Below are 19,346 nucleotides of genomic sequence, written 5' to 3' on the forward strand. Positions count from 1 at the left end.
AAACTAACTACATGCCAAATATGAAGACTTCTGGTCATAGGAAACCTTTTTTTTAACCAAGTGACCTCAAAATCAAAATGGGTCATCTATTAATCATGGCTAACCTCTATGCAAAATATGAAGACTGTGGGTCAAAGGAATCTTCTTAAGTTATTGAGCGGACAAGCTTTTTGAAGTCAAGGCCCCTGTGACCTTGACCTTTGACCTGGTGACCTCAAAATCTAATAGGATCCTCTTCTAATCATAACCAATCTAAATTCCAAATATCAAGACTGTTGGTCAAAGGAATCTTACGTTATTTGGCGAACAAGCTTTATGAAGTCAAAACCACTATGGCCTTTGACCCAGTAACCTTAAAATCAATAGGGATCATCTACTATTCATGACCAATCTAAATACCAAATATGAAAACTGTGGGTCAAAGGGATCTTAAATTATTGGAAGTCAAGGCCCCTGTGACCTTGACCTTTGACCTAGTGACCTCAAAATCAATAGGGATCATCTAACCATGACCAAAACTGTGGGTCAAAGGAATGATAAGTTATTGGGTGTCAAGCTTTTTGTAGTAAAGGCCCCTGTGACCTTGACCTTTGACCAGGTGACTTCAAAATCAATAGGGAGCATCTACTAATCATGTCCAATCTAAATGGCCAAATATGAAGACTGTGGGTCAAAGAAATCTCAATTTATTAAGCGGAAAGCTTTTCGAAGTCAAGGCCCCTGTGACCTTGACATTTGACCCAGTGACCTCAAAATTAATAGAGATCATCTCCTAATCATGACCAATCTAAATGCCAAATATGAAGACTGTGGGTCAAAGGAATCTTAAGGCCTCAACAGACGGTAGGATTTAGTTGTACAGCACTAATTAGCGATAAGATGTACAATTTTCAAAGCTATACAACACTTGCATTCAGACGGTAATTCTACACTGAAAGAATCATCTGAGGTTTCCCCTAAAAAGGATCCCTTTACATTGATCCTTTACATACTTTACTCACTAAATACTTTTTTCGCCATGAGCAATGATATATATATATATATTTTTAATGTGAAGCCTGACCGAGACTTAAACCTGGGACCCTCGGAATACCGTACTGCGGCTCTGCTGACTAAGCTATCTAGCCGCCTACAAACTACCTCCCCTCCCCTAATTAGAGAACAATTCAATACCGTGACATAATCATTTTCGGAATAATTTGGGATAATTTGGGATTCGAACATAACACAACTTTGGGTCTCCTGAAGAGTTTTTCAACATCATTTTTACCCCATCTTACTACTATGTTTACTTTTTAGCCCTAATTGTTCTGGAATTTCATTCATTACATCCATTATCAGGAGATAATTTGGTTATCTGTTACTTGTCATTGTGGGAGGTCTGTAAAAATCGGTACAAGATTTTCAAAATAGAACATGTCCTATCCCTTACATCTAGACATAAGGTTTCCGAAATCAAGAAATAGTAGCCTTCACACATTAAGATTTGTCTGTACATCTCAGTTTTAATTGGTGTTGTACTTCAAAATCCTACCGTCTGTTGAGGCCTTTAAGTTATTGGGCGGACAAGGAAAAACCGACGGATGGCCGAACTGCCAAGCTGATTCCAGTATACCCCCCTTACAACTTCGTTGTGCGGGGGTATAAAAACCCACTGTTCAAAATAAAAAGCTAAATATTTAATAAATTATAATTCTATAGTTCTGGGACCTTGTATAATGTGTAAATAATATAACAACTAACACCCATATAAAATGTAACACCAACGAAATATAAATAAACCATACATCCGATGACCATATATCATCTAAATATTGTAGTCTTTATTAGGGAAATGTTTGTTTGCCCTTACCAATGGTCAATGGTCAAAAGTGATTTATATTGTTAGCTAAAAGTATTTCTAAAATCATAAAAGTATATACATGTTTAATCAGGTAAATAATATGATTCTATACAGTAACAAATACTCATAAAACCTACTCCACACAATTATATGACTTGGGCATTAAAAAGGAATCATATTTCAAAAATATTGCACAAAATCAATTAACCACTGCAGTAAGGTTTTAACAAACAGACTGAGGGTTGTGCAGTTATAACAAAAAGGGAAACAAACCATAATTCCATAAGAATAAGGCAATGAGACCAATTAGAGTTGCTTCCCTTCCTTAAATTCTTCATTAATATGTTACAAAACAACAATAAGAGACAAAGTTTATGCTGATAAAGATATTTTATAGAAACTGGTAAAGAACAAGATATGTTTGTAAAACATGTATGCCCCCTATCAGCAGCCAATTAGTCATGTGATAAAGTTATTATGCATGACTTCTGACCCAATGATCAAACAATAAATAAGGGTTATCAAGTATCTACTGGTCATGACCTTAACCTTTGACCCCTTGACCCAAAACTCAATAGGGGTCATCTGCTGGTCACGACCAATCATCATACAAAGTTTGAAGTTCCTAGGCCTAAGCGTTTTTAGTTAATTGATCAGAAACCGTTTTTACCTACAAGGTCAATGTGACCTTGACCTTTGACCACTTGACCCCAAAATCAATAGGTCAGCTGCTGGTCATGACCAATCACCATACCAAGTTTGAAGTTCCTAGGCCTAAGGGTTCTTTAGTTATTGATTGGAAACCGTTTTAACATACAAGGTCAATGTGACCTTGACCTTTGACCCCAAAATCAATAGGGGTAATCTGCTGGTCATGACAAATCACCATGCCAAGTTTGAAGTTCCTAGGCCTAAGTGTTCTTAAGTTATTGATCAGAAACCGTTTTTACTTACAAGGTCAATGTGACGTTGACCTTTGACCCCTTGACCCAAAACTCAATAGGGGTCATCTGCATGTCACAACCAATCATCATACAAAGTTTGAAGTTCCTAGGCCTAAGCGTTTTTAGTTAATTGATTGGAAACCGTTTTTACCTACAAGGTCAATGTGACCTTGACCTTTGACCCCTTGACCCCAAAATCAAAAGGTCATCTGCTGGTCATGACCAATCACCATACCAAGTTTGAAGTTCCTAGGCCTAAGGGTTCTTTAGTTATTGATCGGAAACCGTTTTTACCTAAGAGGTCAATGTGACCTTGACCTTTGACCCCTTGAACCCAAAATCATTAGGGGTCATCTGCTGGTCATGACCAATCACCATACCAAGTTTGAAGTTCCTAGGCCTAAAAGTTCTTAAGTTATTGATCGGAAACCGTTTTTGCTTACAAGGTCAATGTGACCTTGACCTTTGACCCCTTGACCCCAAAATCAATAGGGGTCATCTACTGATCACGACCAATCACCATACCAAGTTTGAAGTTCCTAGGCCTTAAGGTTCTTAAGTTATTGATCGGAAACCGTTTTTGCTTACAAGGTCAATGTGACCTTGACCTTTGACCCCTTGACCCCAAAATCAATAGGGGTCATCTACTGATCACGACCAATCACCATACCAAGTTTGAAGTTCCTAGGCCTTAAGGTTCTTTAGTTATTGATCGGAAACCGTTTTTGCTTACAAGGTCAATGTGACCTTGACCTTTGACCCTTGACCCCAAAATCAATAGGGGTCATCTACTGATCACGACCAATCACCATACCAAGTTTGAAGTTCCTAGGCCTTAAGGTTCTTTAGTTATTGATCGGAAACCGTTTTTGCTCACAAGGTCAATGTGACCTTGACCTTTGACCCCTTGACCCCAAAATCAATAGGGGTCATCTACTGATCACGACCAATCACCATACCAAGTTTGAAGTTCCTAGGCCTTAAGGTTCTTTAGTTATTGATCGGAAACCGTTTTTGCTCACAAGGTCAATGTGACCTTGACCTTTGACCCCTTGACCCCAAAATCAATAGGGGTCATCTACTGATCACGACCAATCACCATACCAAGTTCGAAGTTCCTAGGCCTTAAGGTTCTTTAGTTATTGATCGGAAACCGTTTTTCCTCACAAGGTCAATGTGACCTTGACCTTTGACCCCTTGACCCCAAAATCAATAGGGGTCATCTACTGATCACGACCAATCACCATACCAAGTTTGAAGTTCCTAGGCCTTAAGGTTCTTTAGTTATTGATCGGAAACCGTTTTTCCTCACAAGGTCTATGTGACCTTGACCTTTGACCCCTTGACCCCAAAATCAATAGGGGTCATCTACTGATCATGACCAATCACCATACCAAGTTTGAAGTTCCTAGGCCTTAAGGTTCTTTAGTTATTGATCGGAAACCGTTTTTGCTTACAAGGTCAATGTGACCTTGACCTTTGACCCCTTGACCCCAAAATCAATAGGGGTCATCTACTGATCATGACCAATCACCATACCAAGTTTGAAGTTCCTAGGCCTTAAGGTTCTTTAGTTATTGATCGGAAACCGTTTTTGCTTACAAGGTCAATGTGACCTTGACCTTTGACCCCTTGACCCCAAAATCAATAGGGGTCATCTACTGATCATGACCAATCACCATACCAAGTTTGAAGTTCCTAGGCCTTAAGGTTCTTTAGTTATTGATCGGAAACCGTTTTTGCTTACAAGATCAATGTGACCTTGACCTTTGACCCCTTGACCCCAAAATCAATAGGGGTCATCTACTGGTCATGACCAATCACCATACCAAGTTTGAAGTTCCTAGGCCTAAGGGTTCTTTAGTTATCACTCGGAAACCATTTGGTCTACGGACCGACGGACCGACAAGTGCAAAGCAATATACCCCCTTTTCTTCGAAATGGGGGCATAATAAAAGCGCATCAAATTTTCAAAAAGATATCAAATAAGCTTATATATTATAACAACTTTTTTTTTTAAATTAGTAAATTAAATGTATTTGGAAATATGATTCCTTTTAATACAGTAAACTCTGCTTATAACCATATTCAGGGCACCTTTTAATTTATATCCGTATATTGTTATATCTGAGAGACAACCAATTTAAGAACAAGTGTTGGGACCACAACAACAGCATCCTTATGGTATATTGTTTTAAGTGATATCGTTATAAGTGGAGTTTATTGTATGTAATAAAGTATACACTAAATAAAACAGGAAGCTAAATATATCCTGAAAAACAAAATGAAAAGATATAATGGTAAAATAATATTATTACAACTTTAACCAGAACATAATATTTGAGGTTATAAGTTATCATAAATCTCAACCCGACTACAGTCCGTTCAGGACAGGTTACCATTGACATCTGAATATAAAATGTCGCGGTTCCATTAACGGCAGGACCGAGGAAAATAACAGTCCCTTTGTGATTGGTTGAATTATGGGATACCGTCTCTTACTACTGCAAAATACATGTAACAACAAAAACATGCAAACATGCTATGATACAAATAAATACATGCAAAACATAAAACAATATATGACATCTTGAGCAAAAAGATATCAGTCTGGTAAACATAATGAAAAAATGAAACAACCCCTATATTACATCAAATACTATCTGTTTTCTTTTTTCTTTTTTTAAAGAAAATGGAACTACCATGTTCAAAGTTTACATATTTTTATATTAATTTTTTTTTTTAATCTGAAAGTATTGAGAATTTACTGCCAAAAAATATCTTTTTGTCAAACACATAACATTCCATGAATGATTTTGATATATAAAAACAAGTTTTTGTTTGATATCTGTGCAAGTGACTCCAATCATTTCATTTCAAAGCCATGCAAAACCATGCAACTTTTAACTTTACAAATTTAAACGATTGCATATGATAAGCTATCTAAGGCATAATTCCTTTTTACTAAATATTTGAGGAGTTGCAAGACTGTTGTTAAACCCAGTAAAAATACTAATTTAAGCTAAAAATCTGTTATTTTTATTTTCATATACTTTTATATAAACAATGTTAATACACATGTATTAATATTGAAATCCTTAAAGTTGACAAAGGACTGATCTTGATTCAAAGCATACAATACAATGACTCAGAATTGCTGATATCCTGCCTTGAATTGTAATCAAGGGGGTGCTAGTTCAATCCTCAGCCGAGGTGAAATTTCTTCGTACCAATTTATCCCTGACATCGAGTCTAATGATTCTTAATCTCCTACCGCTGATTTAAGAATCATACAGGATAAGTAATCTGTCACTTGCAGAAACATTGGTCATTACTGGTTAACTATCCAGGAAAGCTATCTGACTGCCGAAACATGACCAAAAAAAAATTGATAAAGTTGGTGTAAAGACTACTGAACAAACAAGTCCCTTGTAAGCTTTAAAGGTTTCAATATCAATATATACTAACATTAAGGTGCCAATCTTGTAAAATATAATCAGATTGCAAAAATGCAAAGGCTGACTTGACTTTTTAATGGTGTCATAAGCATGTCATTACAACACTGCTGTAGCTTTTAGAAAGTTAACCAGATAAGCAGTTATCAACAAAATGTGCACATGACAGGTGGTGAAAATTGTGAATATTAAAATAGTTAGTACTTCTACATAGTCTTCCCGTATTCTGAAAAAGATACGAAAATTATTGAAAGTTTCAACCACACAAGTATATAGACAGACAAATATACAGAAATTGTAACTAAAACACTTCAATACATGTAAATATCTAAGTAACAAGGATAGAATTTTTTTTCTAGATTTCATGACCATAGAAAGAAACAAGAGCTGTCGGTAGGACAGCAACGCTCGACTATTCTTAGTGCTTGATAGTAAAAAAAATGCTTGATACAATTACCTCCTCCTGTTTACAGGTTGGGGTCATGATGGTGAACAAGTGTGCAAAGTTTCAAAGCCATATGTCAATGGACTTTGAAAATATTTGAACTATTACAAAAACTTTAACGTAAATTCTAAGTCGAAAAAGGGGCATAATTCTGTCAAAATGCTTGATACAGTTACCTCCTCCTGTCTACAGGTTGGGGTCATGATGGTGAACAAGTGTGTAAAGTTTCAAAGCCATATGTCAATGGACTTTGAAAATATTTGAACTATTACAAAAACTTTAACGTAAATTCTAAGTTGAATAAGGGGCATTATTCTGTCAAAATGCTTGATACAGTTACCTCCTCCTGTCTACAGGTTGGGGTCATGATGGTGAACAAGTGTGCAAAGTTTCAAAGCCATATGTCAATGGACTTTGAAAATATTTGAACTATTACAAAAACTTTAACGTAAATTCTAAGTCGAAAAAGGGGCATAATTCTGTCAAAATGCTTGATACAGTTACCTCCTCCTGTTTACAGGTTGGGGTCATGATGGTGAACAAGTGTGCAAAGCTTCAAAGCCATATGTCAATGGACTTTGAAAATATTTGAACTATTACAAAAACTTTAACGTAAATTCTAAGTCAAAAAAGGGGCATAATTCTGTCAAAATGCTTGATACAGTTACCTCCTCCTGTCTACAGGTTGGGGTCATGATGGTGAACAAGTGTGCCAAGTTTCAAAGCCATATGTCAATGGACTTTGAAAATATTTGAACTATTACAAAAACTTTAACATAAGTGGTTACGCCGACGCGGACACCAACGCCGACGCCGACGCCGACGCTCGGGTGACTACAATAGCTCTACTTATTCTTATCGAATAGTCGAGCTAAAAACATAGTAAAACAGAAAATAAATGTTGTAATGACATCAGAATTCAAAACACTCTGAAAAAATAATGTGAGATAATCTATTACAATAAAGTCAGGCTAAATGACCTGAAAGCATAGTGACTGAGATGTGAAGTTTTTTAATGAAGCAAAAAAAAAAAACCAACTGTCAGGTGGGCAAAACGGAGGAAAATGGTTTACCTTTAGTAGACAATAGGGTGAAAATTTAGGTGGGTTGTTTAGATTTTATAACTATGGGATATAAATTGAGGTGATGTGTGAGATTATTTGAAGTGGGAGTTTATATTGAGTGAGTCAGGTATAGAAATTAAGGTGAGCTGTGACATAGTTTTTAGGAATAGTTAACATTGAGTGACTGAGATGAAGAATTGTTTTCCTTGAGTGAGTCCAATAAAAAAGCTAAGGTGAACTGTTTTAAGCTGAGCTTTTAGGAGTTGTTTACCTTGAATGAGTCAGGTATAGAAACGTAAGTAAGCTATGAGGTAAGATGAGAGGTAGCTTTTTCAAGTTGTTTACCTTGAGTGAGTGAGGTATAGAAACTAAGGTGAGCTGTGAGTTTCTTTTTAGGAATTGTTTACCTTTAGTGAGTCATGTATAGAAACTAAAGTGAGCTATGAGGTAAGATGAGAGGTAGCTTTTTTCAAGTTGTTTACCTTGAGGGAGTGAGGTATAGAATTATTTTCCTTAAGTGGCTTAAGTGAGCCCAATAAAGCTAAGGTGAACTGTGATGTACTTTAAGGAGTTATTTACCTTGAGTGAGTCAGGTAAAGAAACTAAGGTTAGATCTGTGAGGTATTTTTAAGTGAAGTTGGGTATAGAAACTAAGGTGAGCTGTTAGTTTCTTTTTAGGAGTTGTTTACCTTGAAAAGGTCAGGTATATAAACTAAGGTAAGAATTGTGTGAGGTATCTTGAAGGAGTCTATTTTGAGTGAATTCAGGTTTAGAACTAAGGTAAGATGTGAGGTTAGTTGAAGTGGAAATTACATTGAGTGAAGTCAGGTATAGAAACTAAGGTGAGATGAGAGGTAATCTTAATGAATTGTTTACCTTGAAGCAACATTACTGTAGGCTAGAAATTCTTGAAGCATACTGCAAACAATCAAATCTTTTATACTATAGATGTGTAACATATTAGCTAGCTAAAAACAACAAAAAAAAGACCAATAGATACATGCTCTTCATCACATGACTTCTAATTTTAGTTCAATATCAAAACAATGCAAAAATTGTTTACATTCAACAGCTGTTCTTTCCACACTTATTATCTTAGATGGGCCTAACCATCTTTCAACCTCAACATTTTAAAGGAAAATTTCAAAATATGTTCTGATTTAATAGCAAACTGTGCAGACCATGATCAGGTGACACAGATGTGATCTTGGTCTGCAATGGTCTGAATTGATCTCATGGGTATATTCAGATGCCACTATATTTTGGCTTTTGAAATTTTAGAAAATCACTAATTATCATAAGTGTGACTATTTGTACATGTGGCAAGGACACTAGACAGAAACAATGTTTCCCAAGTAGGAACGGCGGCATGGTCGAGTAGTCACGTTGGACTAGTAATCTAATGATTGCTGACTGCGTGGGTTCAAACCCTGTCAGGGGCAAGCCGTTATTCCTTGAGCAAGAAACTTTAAATTCATTGCTTAGTACTGGTTGGTTCCAGAAACAGATTCAAGAGTGTTTCAATAAGCTTATAGCTTCCAACACAATCAAACTAAAATAAGTTTGTATAAACTTAACTAGGGAAATCCATCATTTTTGTGTCTATTATTATTCAGTCATTTATGAAATGAAAACAACTTGAAAAGCTGTATATTTTGTATATTACAATTGATACCAAAACTTAAAATTTTAAAATCAAACACTGGTTCATTTTTTATCAGCTGTCATCATCCAAGCATAGCTAGCAAAGTGATATCCTTAAAACTCTTAAAGGGACTCCACTGAGGCTTTTTGACATGAAAGGACTGGAAATAGTTTTCAGAGATTTGTGTTTCATTCAATACAGGTACAGACCAATAACTTTTTATCAGATTATTCCCTCACCTGGTTTTTCTGGAATAATCATTTGAGCCGCGTCACGACAAAACCAACGTAATGCGTTTGCGACCAGCATGGATCCAGACCGGCCTGCACATCCGCACAGTCTGATCAGGATCCATGCTGTTCGCTATCAGTTTCTCTACTTGTAGCGAACAGCATGGATCCTGATCAGACTTTGCGGATGCACAGGCTGGTCTGGATCCATGCTGGTCGCAAACGCATTACGTTGGTTTTGTCGTGGCGCGGCTCATTTTAATTGTGCAAACTGAACCAAAAATGAAAATTCACTAAGAATCGCACAAAAAAAAAATCATATCAAGTTTAATTCTGAGTATATTTCTTAATTATACTTTGCTGATTTTTCCATTTTAAGTGCTTCACTTGATCTAAGTAAAAATATCAAGTTTTATGTGTTTAGGCTTTTTTACCTCAGTGGAGCTCCAATAATAAATACCTTTCATGTAACAAAAGAAAATCAGCCCTAGTACTGAAATTAACATAATTATGTCCTATATTAAAGCTAAAAGAATTATATAATTGGGGACAATATACTGAAAAAAAAATCATAAACCACACATACATACATATTTAAAAAAAAATGTACACTTTCTACCCATCCTAAATTCTAGCTTTTTTCCCTAAATAGGTAACCTAAGTTGGTAATCAAAATTGGTATCATGTAGGAATGACAGAACTCTATGAAAGCATTACTTATCAATAAGTGCTTTAATCTAACAAAGCAAATCTCTAAATACAAGGCATTTTGACAAAGAACAATGCAGAGTTACATCCCTTGCCTGCCTCTTTCTTAGGCAATCACAATAAAAAGTACATGTACACAATTTTTAAAAAATGAGGTCCAAAATTTCTTAAAATCATTATCTAATTTCAATATTTCATTACACTGGCTTTTCAAGTGAACAAAAAGTCAGGGAAATCTTCATAACCTTTTAACATAAAACCTTTCACAAACATAAACCTTAAAACATAATAATAATCAGAGATGTTATCCATGACCTATGTAAATGCTCTTATATTTTGTGATTTTGAAAGAAACTTAGACAAGCTGAAATTTAAGGACTGTTTGCAAAAGACATAAAACATTATATATTCTGATTAAATAAATAATAGAAAGTAAATCAAGTGAGAAAATAGTGCTCTGTGTAGGGAATCAAAATACAACTTACTTATCCCCTATAGAGCCCCTGGGTTTCCAGAAGTTTAGTTCTACATCAAAGTCAAACTGGTCCATATTGACATATGTGTAATGATCTTCACTCTCTCGTAGTTTACTCTCCATGGCACCATTGGCAACTATAACATATACACAATTTAAATATATCACACAATAAAATGAGACCTTTAAGTGTTTTGTTTGTTTTGTTTTGTTTTATGGGCCACCCTCGCATTTGAGGTCTTATGGCACTGGAACAGGAAAGATGAATTTGGCTAACAACAGGTGTTGCAACCTTAAAGCAACATCAGGGGTCAATACCACCTCACCTGCTGGAGCTAAGAGATGCATACACTCCAGCAATTTGAACCCAGTAAGACGCCACTTATGATCATGCAGAGATAAACAGTAGTTGCAATTCTGACCTCAACCTACGGGAAAACCCTAACCAAAAGGGGGTAGTTATGGGTTTTTTTGGTACTATATAAAAAAATTTTTTGTCACTTAAACCAACTAATAATGAAATAATTCTTTTTCCTGTTTTTGAATTTTTTGACAGCGTTTTTAGAAATTTTACCTATACCATGCTAAATATCTTAAATAGACAAGCCCATCTTTCTATGTGGATCAAACCATTAATCATTTTTAAGGAAAATTTTTAAATATGCACTGACTGAATGGTTGCATGGGTCAATTCAGTCCTGGTCAGAAGGACAATAGTTAATGGACAACTTGGTTGATAGGGTCAGATTGCTAGAATGTGCATAGTTGCCTTGTCTATTGAAAAACCAAGAGCAAAAACTAACAATGATCATTAAATTAAACACACGACCTTTAGAAAAATAATATGATGCTTTGTCTTTATAAGATATTTGTATTAAAGCATTCAAAAGTGGTTATACTTAAGTATTATTTTCACAATAATCAAATAAGATCTGTCATTATCATGTCAAATGTTTCATAAAGTGCTAATGTACAAAGTAACAAAAACTAGTAGATCTACCTGGCACAGAGTCCATTGCAACATGAGCAACAAATGGCTGCGGTAGTCCAATCACTTTACCAAGTGTCTGAAATATAAATCATCAGGATGTAAAAATATCAGATAGTTTTGATATTTGTGATTCTGAAAAATTTGCCATTTGCTTAGTCATTCTGCAATCTATCTTTGCTGTAAAGTTACTTTTTTTGCTAGATTTTCAGGCACACCAACATAGTATAGGTACTATGGCGACTTTTCAAGCTTTACTGATTATGCAAAAATTCGGGTGCCCATCCGTTCATTATTTCAGGCATAAGCCTGCACCTGAGTAGAACCATCCACATGCTGTCAGCTAGCTGGATAGTTTTCTCACATGAAAAATCCCAAATGCGACCCTGTGCAGGATGCTGTAATGCTATACTGTTTTCCTTAATACAGATGTATGTTAAAAGATAAGCAATAGAAATGTGCAATTCTAAACTTTTATTCATGAATAAGATAAGAATGTAGAATAAAATATTCATAGAAGTATGACAAAGAAAACTCAAGTCATTTTTTAACAATGACACTTGTGAAAAAAGTTTTTACCTGTGGTCCTAGAAGCAAATAGTCTCCAAGACCTGAAATAAACAAAAACATTTGATAGATAAACAGAGGATATTTTTTTTTTTTGTTCATCATCGACATTCACTTTAAATATGACAAACTTGTCCTGATATCAGTTGCAAGTTTGGGGATTTCAATATCAAAATGATAACATTAGGCTGATAGAAATAAGTCTGATGTGACTGTACAAGTGCTCTAGAGAAGCCATTATTTCTTTACAACCATTTATAGCTTGGAGTTTTCAACACTTACCATGCTAAAAAAATTCAATAGACTTGTCCATCTTTTAATATGAACCAATACAATAACCATTCATTGTTTCTTGTGAAAATTTTAAAAATGTTCACCAGCTGAGAAATTTTACTGGCTGAATAGTGAAAAGTGCAGCCAGATAAAGATTACTGGGACGTCCCCGGGGACTATTGTCTTATTTCATGAAAGAGCATTTTCCGCAAGCATCATATTTTTACAAAAATTTCACATCAAATAATTTTAATTTTATGGAATAATAAAAATGAAAATAATTTTAGTCTTATACATAGGGGGAAGGGGTTCACCACAGAAAATTTTACTGGCTGAATTGAAAAGTGCAAAACCATGATAAGATTACGGGGAGGGGCTATGAGCTTCTGAAAAAACATTGCCCCCAGAACAAATGGTTAAAAACATTTCACCCCAATAGGGTGTATCGCAATAAAAAACCCATGAAATAAATATCTTGAACATACGGGGAAGTTTTCCCTATTTTTTCACCTGTCTACGGCATAAGACTGATGAGGATCCAATTTTGGATTGTTAAAACCCTTAGCATGGAAATCTGCTGCATCTAATGGTGACCTTGAACTCTTCATTGGCACTGATTTTGCTGCCTGGAAAACATATTGCAATATTTGAAATAAAAATTTACTCCTGAACTAACTCAAATCTTCCAAATAAAAGTAACCATAGATACCAGAAATTTTGAGATGACCAACTATTTGTCTTTTTAATATTACCCCAATCAATTATTTTCATTCCAAAAAGGCTCTAACCCCAAACCCCTTTTAAACCTTTCCTTCACCCAATCCCCAAATTTACGATATCTCACACTGCCAGAAAAAATCCTTTCCTTTAAACCTTTAAAATCCTGCATTAAGGAAAGTTTTTAAATTTATTTATACCAAAAAAAACCCTTTTTTTTCACCTAATATTACCTTTTTCCTTCCCATAATATGGCCTTACCATACCCCCTTTTTTACTTTCTAAAAATATATTTACTCCTAGTCTAATATAGCCCTTATTCCTCATCAATTTATATGCCTTATTCCATACCACAAATAGAGCCTTTTTCCTTACCCAAAAGTAGCCCATATTTATTACACCAACATTGCCCTTATTCTTTATCTGTTTATAAACCTTACTCCTTACATCAAATATAGCCCCTTTTCCTTACCCAGAGGAGGCATGCAATCTTTGTTTTCAAAGACACTTCTTTAAACACACAAAATATCACTCCTATGCAATATGAATTTATAAATATTTTCAAAGTAAACTTACTGTAACAACTTGATCCTCCACAGAAAGTGTTTGCGCTTTGTTTGTCAAGTTTAATGACTGTTCCTGTACTTTCTGTAGTAAAAAATCAGACAACTCTTCATACAACTTCTTTACATCTCCCTGCAAAAAAGAAAAAAGAAATTGTGATTATACTATATGTATTACCTTTTAGAATGAAGTCGGAGTTTGAATAGAGTTCACTAAAGATTGTGGTAGTAAAAAGATCTCGGAAAAGGGTGATCCCTTGGAAAAAAGGCAGAGGCTATTCCAACTACTTGTACATGTAGTTATTTTATCAAAAGTTCATTTCTGTTGAATTATCAAAAGGTTGTTTATACTTTAAAGAGGATCCTTTAAAATAAGGATAAAATAAAAAGCAATAAACAGTTGAATTTCGATATCACTTTACTAATTTATTTTATTGTCAAAAATAAGACAGCAAAGTAAGTCAAATAATAATACAAGAGATAGAGACAAAAATAATATGGTTATATCATAAAAAATGAGCCACTAGACTTACCCCAGAACATTCTATTGACTGTGACAATTTGCTGACTTTTTCGGTGATCATGTGATCCCCTGTTGCCGTGACGACAAGATTCATCACTCCTGCAACATATCATAAAAAGCTTTATACTGGTGATCATGTTCATGTCTAGTCAATTATCCTATGGCTTCAACACTCACAATGCTGGAACCCAAAAACAGTCAAGCCTTCGCTACCAGTAAAGAGCCAGGACAGCTTGCACATCAGTGCAATCTGTTTTTTGGTGTGTCTTTTTTAATTTTTATCGTGATATTTCTAGAATTTTTAACGGGCTGTTTTAAAATCAGTTCAGTCCAAGTGTTTTATGAAAATTTAACAATGAATTGGTTATGAAACTGACAACACTTATTTCTTACAAAAATACGAGGGGTTATCCAAAAATTCGTGGACTTTCTTTGTTGCGTAAAATATATTTGAGATATTAATTTGAAAATCTTACACTGGTTAGAAGAATTAATAACAAATAAACACAGAAAAATTCATGTGAGTAGCTTTTTACATTCCAACAATATTTAATTTTACATAAACACATGTTGGCGACAGCGGCGCACTCCAAAAAATTATTGACGTCAACGTCATAATATTAAAGTACAACTTGTGCTTCAACGTTATGCAGTCAATGACGGTTACTGCTTCTCAAAGTAATGTTAATCACTAAATTTCTTATGCCACTTTAACACTAATGATTGTGAAATTTTCTTTTCTCTGTTCGTCTGCTGATTTTTATGAAATGTTTTTGTAAGTGTCATCCCCAAATTACAACAAAAATTATGATCGGTATATGATCTTGCGATTTTCTAATTACCGCGTGTCCGTCATTTTGCCGTTGTAAACAATAAAGGCGTCTGGTGTTTCTAGCGATATCAACAAAAGTAAACGGAAATGACGTCCATTATTTTAAAGAATTACTTAAATGACATCATAGAAGAAACATGCGATGTTCAGCGGGTTTTCTACGTTATTTTTTAGTTTTTTTATAGCAAAAATATACGATGACTTACTGCGTTTTTCTACCGTGCGCCGGTTGCCGTGTATGTGCTTATTTGAAAGCAATATAAAATCATTATTTATGGACACAATTGACTGTTTCTTTCAAAATGTGTTGATAATATTCTACAATGTATGCTGATAAAATTTCATTACAATACACGTTGATGTTCAAGAGATATTTAAAAAGTCCACGAATATTTGGATAACCCCTCGTATATCATGTCACGAACAGCATCAAGTAATCAGTGTGGGGGCATGACTGAGTGTGGCGGTGTGACTGAGTGGTAACGAGTGGGAACTAGTAATCTGTGTAGGTTCAAACCCTGTCAGAGGCAAGCCATTGTTTCCTTGAGCAAGAAACTTTATACTCATTGCTAAGTACTGGTTAGTTTCAGGAACAGATTCGAGTCTTTCAATAAGCTTATAGCTTCCAACATAATCAAACTAAAGTAAATTTGTATAAACTAAACAGTATATAATTTGAAGGCTACATATCTATAAATATTATTTGGCGTTAATTTTTTTAATATAGATATGATTACAAAGTGCTAAAGCATTAAAAGTGTGTGTAAATATAGGACCTTGTCATAAATAAAACACAGGACATACATGTACTCAAAAGGCAGACGGAACAGAACAATAAGCTGTGCAAATGGACAAAACAATGAAATGTGTGACAACATGTAAATTTTCTATTGTTAAGTATGTTATAGTAGAGAATTGTGGATAAAAAGCATTGATGAAAATTGTTAAAATAGCTTGAAATTTGTTTGGACAACTTTCAAGTTCACCTCCTGTAATTGCATGTATTCAATACTGTTCATTATTCCCTAGTAGGGCCCAAACCCACTATTCCAGGGCAGACAGGAAGAAACTGTAAATGAGTAATAAAACAATGTATTAACTCTACCTACAGAGGTAGTTGAGCTAAAATATACACTTAACCTGATACGTAACATGGTACCTAGCATGATGACAATATGGGTTACAGATTTTGGTAAGACCTAAAATCATTTCACCCTTCTCTCAAATCATAGTTTGCAAAGGTCAATAAGTTACAACGTGAGAAAGCCCTTTCAGCTCCTTAAAATTTACGAAACATCTTTGTCATATATTTTTTAAAATTATGCCATAATTGGAAAATGTCCCCCAAAAACTCAAATATGGCGAAAAATTAAAAGGGCAATTTTCTGGTTTTACTGATGAAAAAAGACTCAAAACCCCTCAGTTTGTTATTTTTAGGTAACTGGCACTTAAAGGGAAAACCATGACTTTTAAACAAAAAATGATATCGTGTAACACAAAAACCCTAAGTCCTAGCAACTTTAACCACTGTTGTGGGGGGGAGGGGGGCATCCTTTTTTTTTTTTGTGATTATACCCGCAAGACAAGATTTGTAAATGAAGAACAAAAACAGAGAATGAATGTGAGGAAGTCAAGAAACATTACATAGGTAACACATTGATATATACTACACATGAGGAAAACAGACGGAATTTATTCACTCATAGGTCAAAGGGAAGTAACTATTGATAGATATATCTAAAGGGAACTAATCCTTACCAGCTGCACCAGGCATATCTATAAACCAGGCAAATTACATAGAAAAAACAGTTCATAACAATATTAATACTAATTTTTTATATATTTTTTTCTGTTTATATGACACAAACTCGTGTTATATATCTACACAAACATCATTCCATGCAATAGTACTGCAAGAAAACATACCGATTACAAACATGCAATAAACTGACAAAGAAGACAATACTATGTTAATAATTTTTCTTTTTTCGTACAAGAATGACTAGATTTAGGAAGACAAATCTATTATACTAAAATGTTGACTCTGTTATATCACCCCCCACCCCCACCCCCATACTATGAAAAATATTCATCACTTGAATACTCTACCATTATATTAAATGCTGACATCTTCAATTTAATTAAATGTTGACAAAGAATAAAATCAGGTTTGAATCTAAGAATTTTTATTACATTTATCTTATTGCTCAAGTTTTGCAAGTTCAAATTTATTATTATCAAAACTACAAAGAAAATCAGACCCTCCCTAAACCTACAAAAATATATGCAAAATAACATACTGCAGTCATTATATGAGCCCCGCCATGACAAAACCAACTTAGTGCGTTTGCGACCAGTTTCTTTAATTGTTATAGGGTTTGTAAGCGAATAGCATGGATCCTGATCAGACTGCGCGGATGCATTATGTTGGTTTTGTCATGGCGTGGCTTATATATTTATGATAATCTCTCATGTGAAATTAAGACACAAATAAATAAAAATTATATAAAACCTCCAGCACAAATAGCACAGATAAATTACTGATAGTAGATAAATATATAAGTCTGGTACAAATAGCACAGATAAATAAACTGATAAATATAAAATGTCTGGGACAAATATAAAAATTCCAAGTTGAAAACGTGAGGAAATGTTTCATAAATAATGAAATAAAAAAAACTTACCAACATCTTTATCAATATATTCAAAGAATTCTGGAACTATACATAACAACTGTACTATCTCTGAAGCTAGCAGACATTTATAATCTCTGTATCTGAAATAAAAACAGGATTCAACTAGAGGATGCTTTTGTAAAAAAGCGCATGTCTCCCCCACTGCTGAGAATAACTGTGAATGGAAACAGGAATGGAAATGGAGATAAAAGAACAGAGTATATAAAACCAGACAACTGATATATCACTGATATATCAATAATAGTTAAATGTCCTCACTGATAAGAACTCTAGTTATCATCCGAAATGAGAAAATGACCAATGGTCACTGTGACCTTAACCTTTGACCTACTGACCCCATAAACAAGAGGGATCATCTGCTCAATAAGACCAATCATCCTATGAAGTTTGAGGGTTGTAGGTCTAAAGGAACTCTAGTTATCATCCGGAAAGGAGAAATTAACCAACGGTCGCTGTGACCTTTGACCTTTGACCTACTGACCATTAAAACAATAGGGATCATTTGATTAATAAGACCAATCATCCTATGAAGTTTGAGGGTTGTAGGTCAAAAGGAACTCTAGTTATCATCCGGAAATGGAGAAATTGACCAACGGTCACTGTGACCTTGACCTTTGACCTACTGACCCCAAAAACAATAGTGATCATCTGCTCTATAAGACCAATCATCCTATGAAGTTTGAGGGCTGTAGGTCAAAAGGAACTCTAGTTATCATCCGAAAACGAGAAATTTGACCAACGGTCACTGTGACCTTGACCTTTGAACTACTGACCCCAAAAACAATAGGGATCATCTGCTCAATAAGACCAATCATCCTATGAAGTTTGAGGTCTGTAGGTCTAAAGGAACTCTAGTTATCATCCGGAAACGAGAAATTGACCAACGGTCAGTGTGACCTTGACCTTTGACCTACTGACCCAAAAACAATAGGGATCATCAGCTCTATAAGACCAATCATCCTATGAAGTTTGAGGGCTGTAGGTCAAAAGGAACTCTAGTTATCATCCGGAAACGAGAAATTGACCAACGGTCAGTGTGACCTTGACCTTTGACCTACTGACCCCAAAAACAATAGGGATCATCAGCTCTATAAGACCAATCATCCTATGAAGTTTGAGGGCTGTAGGTCAAAAGGAACTCTAGTTATCATCCGGAAACGAGAAATTGACCAACGGTCAGTGTGACCTTGACCTTTGACCTACTGACCCCAAAAACAATAGGGATCATCAGCTCTATAAGACCAATCATCCTATGAAGTTTGAGGGCTGTAGGTCAAAAGGAACTCTAGTTATCATCCGGAAACGAGAAATTGACCAACGGTCAGTGTGACCTTGACCTTTGACCTACTGACCCCAAAAACAATAGGGATCATCAGCT

The 19,346-nt window shown here is 35.0% G+C and overlaps 1 protein-coding gene across 1 annotated transcript in view; it reads right to left on the bottom strand.

The window, feature by feature from the left end:
* LOC132739714 (uncharacterized) overlaps positions 1-19,346 on the bottom strand; it is a 71,592-nt gene that overhangs the window by 30,347 nt on the left and 21,899 nt on the right. The window contains 8 exon segments of the mRNA XM_060727503.1: positions 8,628-8,669; positions 10,820-10,946; positions 11,810-11,876; positions 12,377-12,408; positions 13,119-13,263; positions 13,931-14,050; positions 14,451-14,539; positions 17,957-18,048. Of these exon segments, the coding sequence (XP_060583486.1) occupies positions 8,628-8,669; positions 10,820-10,946; positions 11,810-11,876; positions 12,377-12,408; positions 13,119-13,263; positions 13,931-14,050; positions 14,451-14,539; positions 17,957-18,048 (714 nt within the window).

Source organism: Ruditapes philippinarum, unplaced genomic scaffold (genome assembly GCF_026571515.1).
Source record: "Ruditapes philippinarum isolate M1 unplaced genomic scaffold, ASM2657151v2 ctg1997_1_1_1_1, whole genome shotgun sequence".
Lineage (NCBI taxonomy): Eukaryota > Metazoa > Mollusca > Bivalvia > Venerida > Veneridae > Ruditapes > Ruditapes philippinarum.